General features: G+C 43.0%; 1 protein-coding gene across 1 annotated transcript in view; it reads left to right on the top strand.

Moving 5' to 3' along the window:
• LOC148514828 (ovostatin-like) overlaps window positions 1–17,003 on the top strand; it is a 306,413-nt gene that overhangs the window by 174,344 nt on the left and 115,066 nt on the right. The window contains exons 19-20 of the mRNA XM_088480956.1: window positions 11,631–11,808; window positions 12,102–12,168. Of these exons, the coding sequence (XP_088337082.1) occupies window positions 11,631–11,808; window positions 12,102–12,168 (245 nt within the window). The remainder of the gene's footprint in view (window positions 1–11,630; window positions 11,809–12,101; window positions 12,169–17,003) is intronic.

Here is a 17,003-nt window from a genome sequence, read left to right on the forward strand (position 1 = left end):
GACGATATAGTCACCTATGGTCTGATGGCATGTTACTTGGACGCTATTTTGCGTCGGTGCAATCCAATGTGCAGAAATGTGAATCGGACGCACATATGCTAACGCATACATGGATACACATACATACATACACACACAGACACACATATAAAATGGTTCCCACACATTATAGTTAATAACCAGTTATTAAAGGTATTGTTTGCTGATAATTATGATGTAAGATGTACAGTTGCCTTGCAAATTTATTCACCCCCCTTTGCATTTTTCATGTTTTGTTGCCTCACAACCTGGAATTAAAATGGATTGTTTGAAGGTGTGCATCATTTCAGTCACAGAACATGCCTACAACTGTGAAGTTTTTTTTTTAATATTGTGAATCAAACAACATTTAGGACAACATAACAGAAAACTTCAGCGTTGTTAATTATTCACCCCCCTAAAGTCAGTACTTTGGCGAGCCACCTTTTGCAATTACAGCAGCAAGTCGCTTTGGATAAGTCTCTATGAGCTTGCCACATCTTGCCCCTGGGATTTTTACCCATTCCTCAAGGCAAAACTGCTCCAGCTCCTTCATGTTGGATGGTTTCCGCTTGTGAACAGCAATCTTCAAGTCTAACCACAGATTCTCAATTGGATTGAGATCTGGGCTTTGAATAGGCCATTCCAACACATTTAATTGTTTCCCCTTAAACCACTCAAGTGTTGCTTTAGCAGTATGCTTTGGGTCATTGTCCTGCTGGAAGGTGAACCTCTGTCCCAGGCTCAAATCACAGTTAGACTGAAGCAGGTTTTGCTCAAGAATATCCCTGTATTTTGCACCATCCATCTTTCCCTCGACTTGAATCAGTTTCCCAGTCCCTGCTGCTGAAAAATACCCCCACAGCATGATGCTGCCACCACCATATTTCACTGTGGGGATGTTCTTGGGGTAATGGGATGTGTTGGGTTTGCGCCAGACATAGCGTTTTCCTTGGTGGACAAAAAGTTAAATTTTAGTCTCATGTGACCAGAGCACCTTCCTCCATACATTTGTGGAGTCACCCACATGCCTTTTGGCAAACTCAAATCGTGTCTTCTTATGCGCACCTGTCTCTGCTGTAGAACTCTGCAGCTCCTTCAGGGTTACCTTTGGTCTCTGTGCTGCCTCTCTGATTAATGCCCTCCTTGCCTGGTCTGTGAGTTTTGGTGGGCGGTCCTCTCTTGGCAGGTTTGTTGTGGTACCATGTTCTTTCCATTTGACGATGATGGATTTTATGGTGCTCTGGGGGATCATCAAATATTTGGATATTTTGTTATAAACCAACCCAGAATTGTACTTCTCACCAACTTTGTCCCTGACTTGTTTGGAGAGCTCCTCGGTCTTCATGGTGTGATGCCTCTTGCTTAGTGGTGTTGCAGCCTCTGGGGCCTTTCAGAAAAGGTGTGTTTATACTGACAGATCATGTGACACTTAGATTTCACACAGATGGACTTCATTTGACTAATTATGTGACTTATGAAGGTAATTAGTTGCACCAGAACTTCTGAGGGGCTTCATAGCAAAGGGGGTAATTACATACTGTATGCACATGTCAATTTTCAGAATTTTATTTATAAAGATTCTTTTATATATATATTTTTCTCATTTCACTTCACCAAATTAGACTATTTTGTGCAGATCCATCACCTAATATTCAGATTAAAAAAATAAATAAATTACAGGTTGTAATGTAACAAACAACGTAAAAAGCCAAGGGGGTGATTACTTTTGCAAGTGATCTAAGGTTCAGAATATAGTGGACATGTCATGTTTGGTATCATACTAAATCCCTGTTTATTTGCAGACATCTGTTTCTATCGGCGAAGAAGTCGCATCATGCGTCCGCTAGTTATGAATGATAGGGAGTTATTGAATAGAATGTTATTTCTTGTATGCAATGTTGTAGCCAGTTTTAACCAGTTTTTCGGTGGGAAGATACACAATGTGACCATTGAAAGACTGATCCATACCCCTGATGACACCGTATGTACTGACCAATGAGCAGTATCGTACCAGATTGACCGGAAGTAAGAACCAAAGAAAACCTGTCAACTTGTCTCCTTTGTTGTCTCTGTAACCTGTACCTTATATAGGCTTGTGTCCTGGCCTCAGTGTACAGACATTCTTCTTTGTGACCGCAGACTTCTGGACTGAATGACTGTATACTGGGACCAGTGCGCATGCGTAAGTATCAGCTGTACTTATTGTTTATATTCTTGCTTTTTACTCTAATTGTTAAACTTATATCATGTTACCCCTTTTACATAAATAACTTTTGTGCTTTGGATCCACACGATTATACTGGAAAGCAATTCTTTCTAAAGCGACTTGCACCGCAAAATAGTGACTGAATGGCATTAATAGATGGGGGTTCGTGACTGATATCATGCTGCCAGAGATTACGTATAGCGTACGGATTTCGGTTCCTCAACAAAGGTTTGATGCATCATATACGGGTAAGAATTCAATCTGTTCAAAGCCTGTTTTTCACTTTATGTTGTGAAACCGAATGTCCGTTTTTGTGTAATTTAAGGAGCGCTGATTAGGACCTAGGGACAAGAGAGAATAGTCAGTTTCTTTTATTGTAATTTTTGCGCTGCAATAGGCGATTCGCACATAGCGTATGCATCTTCCCTGTATTGCTGCCACATGTTTAAACAATTGTTTTGATAGATAGTCTTGTTGTATTTATAGCATGATCACTTGTTGAAACCTCTGAATAGTTATTGTCACTTGGGAAAGCAATCAAGGTGGATCTGAATGTGAACGTGTGCTTGTGATGTGAAAATAAAAGGTTTTTGTACTGTTGAAATTAGGGATGTGCGCCGGACCATTTTTGGCGGATTTGGATTTGGATTTGGTTCTAATTCGTCATCCGGCTTTGGATTTGGATTTGGATTTGCCAAACTGCGGTGACTGGCTTTGGATTTGGATTTGGATTTGGATTTGGATTTTTTGCCAAAATTGGCAAAAAAAGCTAAAATTACATAAATTGGGCTTTTTTTTCTTCCTAGAGTGTTATTTACCTCAATAACATTAATTTCCAGTCATTTACAGTCAATTTAGACCACCTCACAGCTTAAATTATTCGTTTCACCATTATTGGCCAAAGGTTGCAGTGAGCTGACTGGTGACCAAGCGTCAGAGCAGCGGCGCAGTGGCACAGACACCACAGTTTAAAGCACATCTATGAAACTATGCCACACAGCAGTGGCAGAAATGAAAGGTAGTGCTAGATGGAATTGTCCTTGGGCCCTCCCACCCACCCTTTATGTTGGATCTTAAAAAGGACATGCACACTTTAACAAACAAAGCATTTCAGCGACAGGTACTGCCACTTTGTGGCTGAAGTGCTTGGTTTGTTTGGGCCCCCACAAAAAAATCTTCCAATCTACTAAAGGCAACAGGTCTACAGTGGCATGATGTCACCATCATTGCCATCCTCACCCTCATCAGTGTGTACATCATCCGATTCCTCACACAATATCAGTTCATCCCCGCTGGAATCTACCATTACAGAAGTATCTGTACTGTGACGTGATTGGTGGGAAAGGTTTTCCTCGTGAAATTTCCAGTTCATTTTAATGAACATCATTTTTTCTACATTTTGTGGAAGTAGCCTCCTTCGTCGTTCACTCACAAGGTTCCCGGCTGTACTGAAAACTCTCTCCGAGTACACACTGGAGGGTGGGCAGCTTAAATAATGCAAAGCCAGTTTATACAAGGGTCTCCAAATTGCCTTTTTTTTCTTCCAATATTCGAAGGGACTCTGTGACATGTCTACGTGTATGGTGTCCTGAAAATAATCCTCCACCATTCTTTGGATGGTAATCGTATTAGATGGAGTTGCGGTAGAGGTGTCACTGGTGTTGGGCAAATCTTTTAGACCCGACCAGATGTCAAAATGTTGACTTGACTTATCTGCATCACCACTGGGTCTTTTGGAAAAGGTGCATTTTTTTCTGGCTGCTGCTGCAGAAACCGAAGGAGGAGACGTCATCGTAGTGCCATGTGTCACTTCAGCTGCCAACTTGCTCACCAGGAGCGCTTTGGTTCTTTTAAGATCTGGGTCAGTTGTAAAGAAAGACACAGCATATGACTTGAACCTAGGATCAAGAATGGTTGCTAAAATATAATGATCAGATTTCAAGATCTTGGCCACCCGTGGATCCTGGCGAAGCGAACAAAGGACTTGATCTATCAGTCCAGCATACTTTGCGGAATCACTTTGTTTAATATCATCCTTCAATTTCTCCAGCTGCTTTTCCAAAAGCGAAATCAGGGGAATCACCTTACTCAAGCTAGCAGTGTCAGCACTCACTTCACAAGTGGCAACTTCAAATGGTTTGAGCACCTTGCACAAGACAGAAAGTACTCTCCACTGTGCTGGGGTAAGGTACATTCCCCCTCCTCTCCCAATGTCATGGCTTGTCGTATAGCTATGGATGGCTTTTTGCTGCTCCTCCATCCGCTGAAGCATATACAGGGTTGAGTTCCACCTCGTTACAACTTCTTGCTTCAGTTGATGGCAGGGCAAATTAAACTGCTCTTGCAGGTGCTGCAATCTCCTGCACGCTGTTGCTGAATGCCGAAAATGTCCCGAAATTTTTCGGGCCACAGACAGCATCTCCTGAACGCCCCTGTCGTTTTTTAAAAAACCCTGCACCACTAAGTTTATTGTGTGAGCAAAACAGGGGATGTGTTGGAATTCACCCAGCTGTAATGCTTTCACTATATTTGTAGCATTGTCAGAAATCACAAATCCTGAGGAGAGTCCAAGTGGGGTAAGCCATGTTTCTATGACATCTCTTAGTTTTTCTAAGAGGTTGTCAGCGGTATGCCTCTTATTGAATCCGGTGATGCACAGAGTTGCCTGCCTCTGAATGAGCTGGTGTTGTTTGTTAGATACTGCTGCTGCTGAAGGCGATTCACCCACCCAGTGGGCTGTCACAGTCATGTAATCTTTAGTTTGTCCACTACCGCTTGTCCACATATCTGTGGTTAAGTGGACAGTGGGTACAATAGCATTTTGCAGACCAATAATTAGGTTCTGTTTAACGTCCTGGTACAGCCGAGGAATGGCTTTTCGGGTAAAATGAAACCGAGATGGAATTTGGTACCGGGGACACATGACCTCAACTAGCTGTGTAAATCCCACTGCATTAATTGAGGATATTGGACGCAGATCTAATATTAGCATAGCTGTCATGGCGTCAGTGATCCGCTGTGCGACAGGGTGAGAGCTGTCATACTTGCTTCCCCTTGCAAGAGATTCTTTAACAGTCAATTGTTTTTTTGGTATACTACTAGTAGTCTTCTTTGTCCACTTCTGGGATGAAGATCCACCAGCAGAAGCAGCAGCAGGCCTAGCGCTCAAAGATTCAGTTTCTTCTGAGGTGTCCTGGAAATTGGAGGAGTCACCGTGACTTAGCACTAATAAATTGGATGTTGTACTACCACTGATCATTCCTGAGGATATTGAGGAGGAAGGTGTTGTCGGTGGAGATTGCAGGTGCTGGGATTTAGTAGAGAGAAGGCATCTAGCTAATGCTGGACTGCTTGTTGTTATTTTTTTTGCAGTAGTTTCTGTTATCAAACACCTGTCATGAGCTCGCTGCAGATGACGTAATAGCGTAGAGGTTCCTAGATGTTTAACGTCCCTACCTCTACTAACTGTGGTCTCACAGAGGCTACAAATGGCTTGACAAACGTTGTCAGGGTTTGGGTAAAAGTAATTCCACACAAAAGATGTGGATTTCTTGGTTCTATGCCCAGGCATGGCAATGGCCTTCTTATCTTGGCCAAGAGCTGCTTCCACTGGTGCCTGACTTATACAAATAATATCCTCATCCTCAACATCCTCATTAGTGCCAGCATCAGCTGCACATATATTCCTCTCATCCTCTTGCAATTCCACGGTGGCATCCTCAATTTCTATGTCCTCGGCAATACTGCTCATCCCCACAACTACAGATGGAAAAGAAACTGTGGAGGGCGGCTTCTCTGAAAGGTCAGGCTTACACATAGAAATGCCACTTGTGGACCCACTTAGACTCTCCTCAGGGATTTCTGACATTTGTGTTTCAAAAAACACAGTTTGTTCGACTGCCTTATTGGTTTTAAATTTTTTCACACTTCTATAGTCTGATTGAAAAGGTCTTTTATCATCACGAGAGGCACAAGATGCCTCACTGACAGCTGCAGAACCACCACTCAGAAATAAAGGGCAAAGCCTGAGTCTTTCCTTGCCGCTACGTGTGGTGAATGGTATGTTGCCAATTTTCTGTTTCTCTGCAAAAGTAGTAGTCTTTAGAGGTTTTTTTTTTGTCTTTACCCCTGTAAAATCTAAATTTTTTGATTTCAGGTTCCCTAAGGTTTTAAAGCCTCTACGCCCTTGAGCATCAGCTTTAGATAAAAGTGATGGACTTCCAGCCGCTGCAATGCTAGCATTTACATGTTGTTTCTGCTCTAATCTCAGTTCATTCTCGTGATCCATATTACTTTATCACTATGAACTGGAGTCACAGAGCTTGTATACACACAGTGGGCTATGCCCTTTCACGGAGCTTGTATAATAGACACAGTGGGCTATGCCCTGTCACGGAGCTTGTATAATACACTCAGTGGGCTATGCCCTGTCACGGAGCTTGTATAATAGACACAGTGGGCTATGCCCTGTCACGGAGCTTGTATAATAGACACAGTGGGCTATGCCCTGTCACGGAGCTTGTATAATACACTCAGTGGGCTATGCCCTGTCACGAAGCTTGTATAATACTCAGTGGGCTTATGCCCTGTCACGGAGCTTGTATAATAGACTCAGTGGGCTATGCCCTGTCACGGAGCTTGTATAATAGACACAGTGGGCTTATGCCCTGTCACAGAGCTTGTATAATAGACACAGTGGGCTTATGCCCTGTCACGGAGCTTGTATAATACTCAGTGGGCTTATGCCCTGTCACGGAGCTTGTATAATAGACACAGTGGGCTATGCCCTGTCACGGAGCTTGTATAATACACTCAGTGGGCTATGCCCTGTCACGAAGCTTGTATAATACTCAGTGGGCTTATGCCCTGTCACGGAGCTTGTATAATAGACTCAGTGGGCTATGCCCTGTCACGAAGCTTGTATAATAGACACAGTGGGCTTATGCCCTGTCACAGAGCTTGTATAATAGACACAGTGGGCTTATGCCCTGTCACGGAGCTTGTATAATACTCAGTGGGCTTATGCCCTGTCACGGAGCTTGTATAATACACTCAGTGGGCTATGCCCTGTCACGGAGCTTGTATAATAGACACAGTGGGCTATGCCCTGTCACGGAGCTTGTATAATACTCAGTGGGCTTATGCCCTGTCACGGAGCTTGTATAATACTCAGTGGGCTTATGCCCTGTCACGGAGCTTGTATAATGCACTCAGTGGGCTATGCCCTGTCACGGAGCTTGTATAATAGACACAGTAGGCTATGCCCTGTCACGGAGCTTGTATAATACTCAGTGGGTTTATGCCCTGTCACGGAGCTTGTATAATAGACACAGTGGGCTATGCCCTGTCACGGAGCTTGTATAATACACTCAGTGGGCTATGCCCTGTCACGGAGCTTGTATAATAGACACAGTGGGCTATGCCCTGTCACGGAGCTTGTATAATACACTCAGTGGGCTATGCCCTGTCACGGAGCTTGTATAATACTCAGTGGGCATATGCCCTGTCACGGAGCTTGTATAATACACTCAGTGGGCTATGCCCTGTCACGGAGCTTGTATAATAGATACAGTGGGCTATGCCCTGTCACAGAGCTTGTATAATAGACACAGTGGGCTATGCCCTGTCAAGAAGCTTGTATAATACTCAGTGGGCTATGCCCTGTCACGGAGCTTGTATAATACACTGAGTGGGCTATGCCCTGTCACGGAGCTTGTATAATACTCAGTGGGCTTATGCCCTGTCACGGAGCTTGTATAATACACTCAGTGGGCTTATGCCCTGTCACGGAGCTTGTATAATAGACACAGTGGGCTATGCCCTGTCACAGAGCTTGTATAATAGACACAGTGGGCTATGCCCTGTCAAGGAGCTTGTATAATACTCAGTGGGCTATGCCCTGTCACGGAGCTTGTATAATACACTCAGTGGGCTATGCCCTGTCAGTTGTCATGGAGCTTGTATAATACAGTGAGTAGTAGAGTACACATACACACAGTGGGCTTATTATGCCCAGTCACAGAGCACACACAAGGGCTTATGCCCAGTAAAGTCACAGAGCACTGCCTACTCTAATCTATCTAACACTAGAACAGACAGCGCACTAGCTAACTACCTAACTACGCGTCACGCGAGAAATGGCGCCGACTGCCGGGCGCCGCGCCTTTTTATTGAGGCCGAACGTCACTCGGCTCTCGCGAGAATCCGACGCCGGACGGGTGACGTTCGGCCTCGAGGTGGAATCCGAGTCAGGCGGGAACACCCGAACTTGCGTTCGGGTGGACTCGGATTCCACCTGTTCGGAGAGGTTCGGATTCCTCAGAATCCGAACCGCTCATCACTAGTTGAAATAGACAGGGCCGGTTAGGTGTCCAAGAGGTGGGTAGGACAGTCGTAGCAGTATACATAGCAGGTATGCAAACAAAAAGTATGGTGGTCGCTCACATCAACTTAATGACATTGCACAGGTGCTTGTAAAGGGTGGGGTTTACACTGAGCTACAGAAAGAAAAAAGGGATTTTCCCTCCAGCACACTGCAGCAAAAACAAAAATACTTGAATCCTACATGATAATAGAAATTCAGAGGTATTGGTTTACATACATTTGCAAATATATGAATAAGCGCTGGGCAAAACGTCAAGGCTCCTCTATACCAGCGTCCCTAACATTATGGGGTTCACGTCCGAGATGCAGGGAACCCCAAAAGAATCCAGCCAAGGACCATCCCAAGGGCATCACACGAATAATGGAAAAAAGGGTGAAAGTGAAGTGTAAAGTATAGTTGTGTAAAGAAAGATAAATCAATAAGTGTTAATGGTAAGGGGTTAAAATGACATAAATAATAGACAAACAAATAGAAAGGTGATAAAAAAATATTTATGTGAATTAAGTGGTGATGCCCTGAAAAAAGGCCCAGCCAGAGCAACCTTGGGGGCCCCACGCCCAAACGCTCACCCCAAAATAATTGTTGCTACCTAATAGTAGCACCCACTCTGGGTCATATAAATACAAATTAATGTACTGCATAATAACAGTACATGTATAAGCTGAGAGCAGACTCACCTAGAAGGTACCCCAGAAACCTCCTAATGGCACTATTCAGATGAACACATCTTCCCAATGCTGGCTCCTTTCATGCCTCACAGAACTGCAAACAAAAAGTATGGTAGTCGCTCACATCAACTAAATGACATTGCACAGGTGCTCGTAAAGGGTGGGGTTTACACTGAGCTACAGAAAGAAAAAAGGGATTTTCCCTCCTGCACACTGCAGCAAAAACAAAACTATTTTATTATCACCTTTCTATTTGTTTGTCTATTATTTATGTAATTTTAACCCCTTACCATTAACACTTATTGATTTATCTTTACACAACTATACACTTCACTTTCACCCTTTTTTCCATTATTCGTGTGATGCCCTTGGGATGGTCCTTGGCTGGATTCTTTTGGGGTTCCCAGCGTCTCGGACGTGAACCCCATAATGTTAGGGACGCTGGTATAGAGGAGCCTTGACGTTTGGCCCAGCGCTTATTCATATATTTGCAAATGTATGTAAACCAATACCTCTGAATTTCTATTATCATGTAGGATTCAAGTATTTTTGTTTTTGCTGCAGTGTGCTGGAGGGAAAATCCCTTTTTTCTTTCTGTAGCTCAGTGTAAACCCCACCCTTTATGAGCACCTGTGCAATGTCATTAAGTTGATGTGAGCGACCACCATACTTTTTGTTTGCAGTTCTGTGAGGCATGAAAGGAGCCAGCATTGGGAGGATGTGTTGGTCTGAATAGTGCCATTAGGAGGTTTCTGGGGTACCTTCTAGGTGAGTCTGCTCTCAGCTTATACATGTACTGTTATTATGCAGTACATTAATTTGTATTTATATGACCCAGAGTGGGTGCTACTATTAGGTAGCAACAATTATTTTGGGGTGAGCGTTTGGGCGTGGGGCCCCCAAGGTTGCTCTGGCTGGGCCTTTTTTCAGGGCATCACCACTTAATTCACATAAATATTTTTTTATCACCTTTCTATTTGTTTGTCTATTATTTATGTCATTTTAACCCCTTACCATTAACACTTATTGATTTATCTTTACACAACTATACTTTACACTTCACTTTCACTCTTTTTTCCATTATTCGTGTGATGCCCTTGGGATGGTCCTTGGCTGGATTCTTTTGGGGTCCTCTGCATCTCGGACGTGAACCCCATATGTTAGGGATGCTGGTATAGAGGAGCCTTGACGTTTGGCCCAGCGCTTATTCATATATTTGCAAATGTATGTAAACCAATACCTCTGAATTTCTATTATCATGTAGGATTCAAGTATTTTTGTTTTTGCTGCAGTGTGCTGGAGGGAAAATCCCTTTTTTCTTTCTGTACATAGCAGGTATAACTGGGCAAAAAACTGGAGGCTGTTTTCCGGCCAACCCCCAATAGTGATCGCAAAGTTCATTGATAGGTTAGTGTCTCTCGAGCAATGCAATTGGACCGCATGGTTGCATAAACTGTGATTGTGACTTGGGGCATTGTGGGAGGAAATCGCTGGCAAGGTTAAGTGTTAATGGAATACTTAAATGCTACCAGATAGAGACTACTCAAAGTAGGGAAAAGGAAGACAGGATAATTGCATAGGCTATATTTTGCTCCACATTGTGTATGCTGACAATCACACTTAAGCGGTTGGTTGTGCACAGTGGGAGGAAGTGAGTGGACGCAGCTTGTAAGATTCATCCACCGGTCGACGTCTCTAGTGAAAGTAGCGAAAGCATTGTCCCAGATGGGTGCTAAGCAGTCGCTAGAGATGGTTGATGAGGTGATGCTTATGGAAGGGCCGACTGGTTTGGCAAGGTATATAATGTATGTGAAGTGCGGTGTGTATGGTACGGCGTACTGTGACATATGGGTCAAGATGACCACATGATGTATGAAACCATTTCCCAAAGTTGGCAGTTTCGATTCGGAGGTATTAAGTAATGATAGAGATAACATATGTTTAGTCAAATCGTTGAAGAAAAGAGTAAAGTACAATGATAGTTTGAAATTATAGCAGCACGAGGGGAACATGTGGCACGGTGGTGTATGCATGCTGCAAAGCAGCATACTCACACCACAAGGTAGCGTGCACACACTGTAAGGTAGCGTGTTCATGCCACAAAGTAGCGTACTCACGAGGCAAAGTAGCACACCACAAAGCAGCATACTCATGCTGCAAAATAGCACCCTGCAAGGTAGCACACCGCAAAGTAGCGTACCCACGCTGCAAGGTAGTGTTACCACGCATAAGGAAGAGAGCGCATGTGCACCTCCACCGCCCGACACAGCCGTATTTGAAAATACAGCCAATACCAAAAACAAAAAAATTGTAAAAAGTAACTTATATCCTGTATTACGTAATCTTAAAGAAAATGTTGTAGAAGACAATGAACCCACTGAAATTTCAGCCATTACCCATGCTGTTCATATGCTAGATGTTCCACAGAGACAAGGAAAGGGAGCGATTCAACCAGCAGGGCAATGGCTGAAATTGGTGAGAGTAGTGGAGAACGTAGTAGAAGAGGGTTCATCCCTGGTACTGAAACAGTAAGTCCAGAAATTAATCCTGAACATAGTGATGTGGTAGGTAAACATCCTATCCGTACAAAAGCAGTTCCCATTGGGAAACTGGACAAAGATGGTATAGTTCCCATCAGGATTGTAGCAATGCATTCTCGATGGACAAGAGCATAATTGCATTCATTTATGTCAGACTTCCCAGATTCTAGGAAAGAGTTAGCCAAATGCAAGAAATTTGTTAAAGATTTAGGTAATGCTTATGATCCAAACTAATAAAGATTAGAGAGTGGTGTTAAGGGGCTGTCTTCCTTCCAATACAGATATAAAAAGTTTATTGTGGATTGTATATTGGAGGAGGATGGATCCTTAAAGGATGAGGATAACCAGGTAAACATCAAGAGGATAATCACACAGTTGGCCATATACTTTCCAGTGGTAGTGAACTGGAGCAAAATCTTCACTATTAAACAAAAAGATAGTGAATCTGCAGCAGAGTATTTCACCAGAGCACTGCTAAGGATAACCCAGTATACAGGAAAATCAGAGATAAAGGATGATGTTCACCACAGGGAGGTAGCTGTTACGGTACTAATGGATGGTCTCAAAGATAATCTAAAGACCAGGGTGCAAACCTCTCTACCTAAATGGAGAGGAATCACTGTAGATGCACTTAGGGAATCTTCTATAGAACATGACAAAAATATATCCAGGAAGAAAGAGACACAAAGCGATAGGTTAATGACAGTGAGCATTCAGGCTCTAGAGGGATGATTATAGACAGAGCCACAACCTTACAACACATACCAACCACGAAGGTGTTATAATTGCAATAAAGAAGGACACCTAAAGAGGGAATGTAAAGTGAGAAATTGGGGGCCACCTAAGAAGGGAACACATAGATACAATCAAAGAGGGCACTCGCAAGATTCAGGAAATTTCCAACAGTTACCCACTCACATAGTGACAGCAAATGCTCTTCTGGAGAGTGATAGTTAGTGCTAGGGGTCAGGTCATACCTGTAGTCTACAGCCAGTCAGGTTAACTGAGAATACTAGGGAAGAACTTACAATGACTGTTGATATATCTGGTACTAAACACACTTTTTTTGTAGAAAAAGGGCCAACCAGATCCATAATAAATTCTCAGTTTAATTTACAGGTTACCAACAAGACCATATCAGCAATGGGAGTAACGGGGAGAGTACAACATTACCCTTTAAACATATCTGCAGAGGTTACTATCGGGCCGCTGCACAACAAGCATTCCTTTCTCCTGCAGTGGCAGCTCCTACTAACCTGCTTGGAAGGGATTTGCTGTATAAAATGGGATGTGTCATATACTGTACCCCTGATGGTATATTCCTAGATATACCAGAGAAGGTTGAAATGAGGTACAGGATATATTGGACACACCACAAATGTTGATGCTGCACTCTGCCATTCTAGAACAAAGTCCATCTCAGGTAAAAGAGATGATATTGCAAATACCGGGTTCCTTCTGGACCAAAGATGGACAAGACACTGGATTGATGGCAAATGTAGATCCTGTAATGGTTAACTTGAAGAGTGATAGACAGGCTTCAAAAATCCCTCAATACCCATTAAAGCCAGAGGTGGAGCTAGGGGTGTATCCCACAATTGAGAGGTTACTGCAACAGAGGATTTAAATTTGTACAGCAAGTACAGCCAATAGTCCCATATTTCCAGTGAAGAAGAGTGGGGGGAGGGGCTATAGATTAGTACAGGACCTTAGAGGAATTAACAAAGTTGTTGAAAGCAAATTCCCTGTAGTGCCCAATCCTGCTGTCATCCTCATGCAGATTCCACCATCTGCTACTCACTTCACTGTCATAGATTTATGTTCTGCTTTCTTCTCTGTCCCTCTTCACCCTGACTGTCAATATCTATTTGCATTCTCCTACAGAGGGGTACAATATACATGGACACGATTACCCCAGGGCTTCATAGATAGCCCCAGTATTTTCTCCCAGGCCTTACACAAATGTTTGCAATATTTTCAACCAAGCAATTGGTCTGTCCTAATTCAATACATAGACGATTTGTTGTTGTGCTCTGATTTGTTTATGTCATGTTTAAATGATACTAAACTGTTGTTGCTTCATCTTTCACAAACAGGGCACAAGGTTGCAAAGGACAAATTAAAGCCATGCCAGACTAGGGTCAAATACTTTGGACACTGTCTAACTTAGGGGCTAAGACACTTGACAACAGACAGAATTAAGGCAATACAGACTATGATTCTGCCGCAAAACCAGCATCAGATCCGTACCTTCTTGGGGATGTGTGAATATTGCAGGACGTGGATCCGAGGTTTTTCTATTTTGGGATTACCTTTGCAGGACTTAGTTTCATCCTCAAAACCCGACCATGTCACACACACAGAGGAAACAGAGCAGGCCTTCCTTAACCCTAAGGATAGTCTGACGAGATCACCTGCCTTGGGAATACTAGATTATAAAAAACCCTTTAAGTTATATTGTATGGAAGCTGATGGCTGCACAGCAGGTGTCCTTATACAGAAACATGGTCATGCTAGCAGACCTGTAGCATACTACAGTGCACAATTGGACACTGTGGCAAAATCACTCCTGACGTGTTTAAGAAGTGTAGCTGAAACTGCTCTTATGGAAAATAAGAGGGAGGTCATAGTATTAGGGCATGATACAACTGTCTATACACCACATGCAGTATCTGCTTTGTTGAATTCAGTCCAAATTGACATGTCTCTTCAGCTAGGTTCATGAAATGGGAACTAGCTCTGATGGCACCTGCAGATATCACCATTAAACAGTGCAATACATTAAATCCAGCAACATTCTTACCATATGTGCCTCGAGATGCAGAAAGGGTGGAAGGAGGTGAGTTTCTGGTTGGAGGTGAGTTTTGCAGGTATACTGACACACATGAATGTATGGAATATTTGAATCAGACCTTTACTGCAAGACTAGACATACATGACACACCATTAGAAGATGTAGATTTGATGTTTTACATGGATGGGAGTTGTCATAGACAGACAGACACAGGAGTTTTATGCACAGGTTATGCTGTTGTAGATGACGAGAATGTCATAGAAGCTGAACCTCTTGGTCCACCTCACTCAGCCCAGGTGGCTGAACTAGTGGCATTAAGTAGAGTCTGTGAATTGGCAGAAGGTAAGTCAGCTAATATAAAAACTGACTCTAGGTATGCCTTTGGGGTAGTACACAATTTTGGGGCTCTTTGGTATCTTAGGAACTTTATGACAGCAGCAGGCACACCAGTTGCACATTCACAACACATAAAAGGACTACTGACAGCAATTCAGTTACCAAAGGCAGTAGCTGTCATCAAATGCAATGCCCACACATGCGAAGAAAACCTGGTGTCAATGGGCAATAGACCAGAAGAAGCTGCCAAATGGGCAGCAGGGTCAAGTGTAAAACTACCACCTAACAAAGTGATGGTCTTACAGATAATAGACACACAGAAATTAATTGAAATGCAAGATTTGTGTTCCCTACAGGAAAATGCGGTCTGTAGATTGAAGAGATGTGGTCAAGAGTCCTCTGGACTTTGGAGAGATGGACAAGGTAGGCCTGTTGCTCCCAGGGTATACTACCCAAGCCTGGCTGAGGCAGCACATGGTCTGACTCACCTGGGAGAAGATATGTGCAAGTTGGTCAGAGCATATTGGTGTGCACCAGGCTTTTCTTCTCAAGCTGGAAAGAGGGCAATGTCCTGTCTGACTTGTTTGAGGAAAAATGTTGGGAAGACAATACCAACTGAGCCATCCCATATCCCTCTTACAGATGGACCTTTTCAGGTAATGCAAATTGACTTCATCCAATTACCATCTTGCAGGAATCTCAAATATGTATTAGTTTGTACTGATGTATTTTCTAATTGGTTCAGAGGCATATCCAGCTGCCAATAATACTGCTGTTTTTACTGCTAAGAAGATTGTTCAGGAGTTTGTATGCAGATACAGTATCCCTAGAATCATAGAAAGTGATAGGGGTACTCATTTCACAGGAGATGTTTTCCAGGAGATGTGTAAACTTATGGGAATCAATAGTAGACTTCACACCCCCTACTGACCACAAGCCAGTGCCAAGGTGGAGAGGGTAAACAGTACTATTAAGAATAAACTGAGTTAGATAATGGCTGAAACTGGATTAGGATGGCCAGAAGCCTTACTGCTCGTCCTTCATAGCATCAAAAACCACTCCCAGACCTCCTCTTAATTTGTCCCCCTTTGAGATACTGTTTGGAAGACAACCTCATTTGATCATAGGTCAACAGGATGATTTTAAGTTTAATAATGAGGTTACTGTGCAATATCTTATAAAAATGAGCAGACAATTGAAACAACAGCAACAGAAACTGAAAATGTTGTTACCTGGTATGCCAGAAACAAACTGTCATGATGTTGAACCTGAAGAATATGTTATGATCCGAAATACCTTATGCTCAGATTGTTTAACAGACCGGTGGGAAGGTCCTCACCAGGTGTTGATGACAAGTACTACATCTTTGAAAATAGCAGAAAGAGTTACCTGGGTTAATTCCACTCACTGCTGAAAGGTCAACCACCTGAAGGAGGCACAAGGCGAAGTCGAGACAGACAACGTGGACCTGTCAATTGCGAACCTGTTCCGTGAGAACTAGAGGCTGCAGTGAAAACACCTTAGCCAGATATGTGTACAGACTACTATTCCAGCAATGAAGTGGCAATTGTTTCTTTTTCTTGTTCCAGGGTTCTTCTCATTTTTATTTGTTTCAGGATTTCCTATTTCTGTGACGGAGGACAGATGACGGAGAGGGAGGCCGATAGTGATGTCGATAGAGTGAAGTCAGAGGAGAGAGCAATAGAACAATCAGGGCAACATATGGTCAAACTCAGTTCAGGAATTATTAAGAGATCTGTTAGCCAAGAAACTCGGAGACAGTTCCATGGCTGATCAGATAATAAAATGTGAATAGGCTTAGTCAGGTATAATAAAATGTATTATAAATGTTACATCAAGCATCATAGATAATGTAATCTCAATTACCAACTAAAGTGTGAGGGGCTATTGGGTGAGGAATATTGTATCTGTGAGTACTGTGGATCACTAGTTGATGAGAAATGCATCCAACGATGCCAGTCCAAGAGTAATCAGAATTTGGGCAGGCATCCTGTAGAGGATTATCATTCCTTAGTGGGTAAGGTCTTAAACC

Source organism: Taudactylus pleione, unplaced genomic scaffold, assembly GCF_031769625.1.
Source record: "Taudactylus pleione unplaced genomic scaffold, aTauple2 ptg000258l, whole genome shotgun sequence".
Taxonomy (NCBI): domain Eukaryota; kingdom Metazoa; phylum Chordata; class Amphibia; order Anura; family Myobatrachidae; genus Taudactylus; species Taudactylus pleione.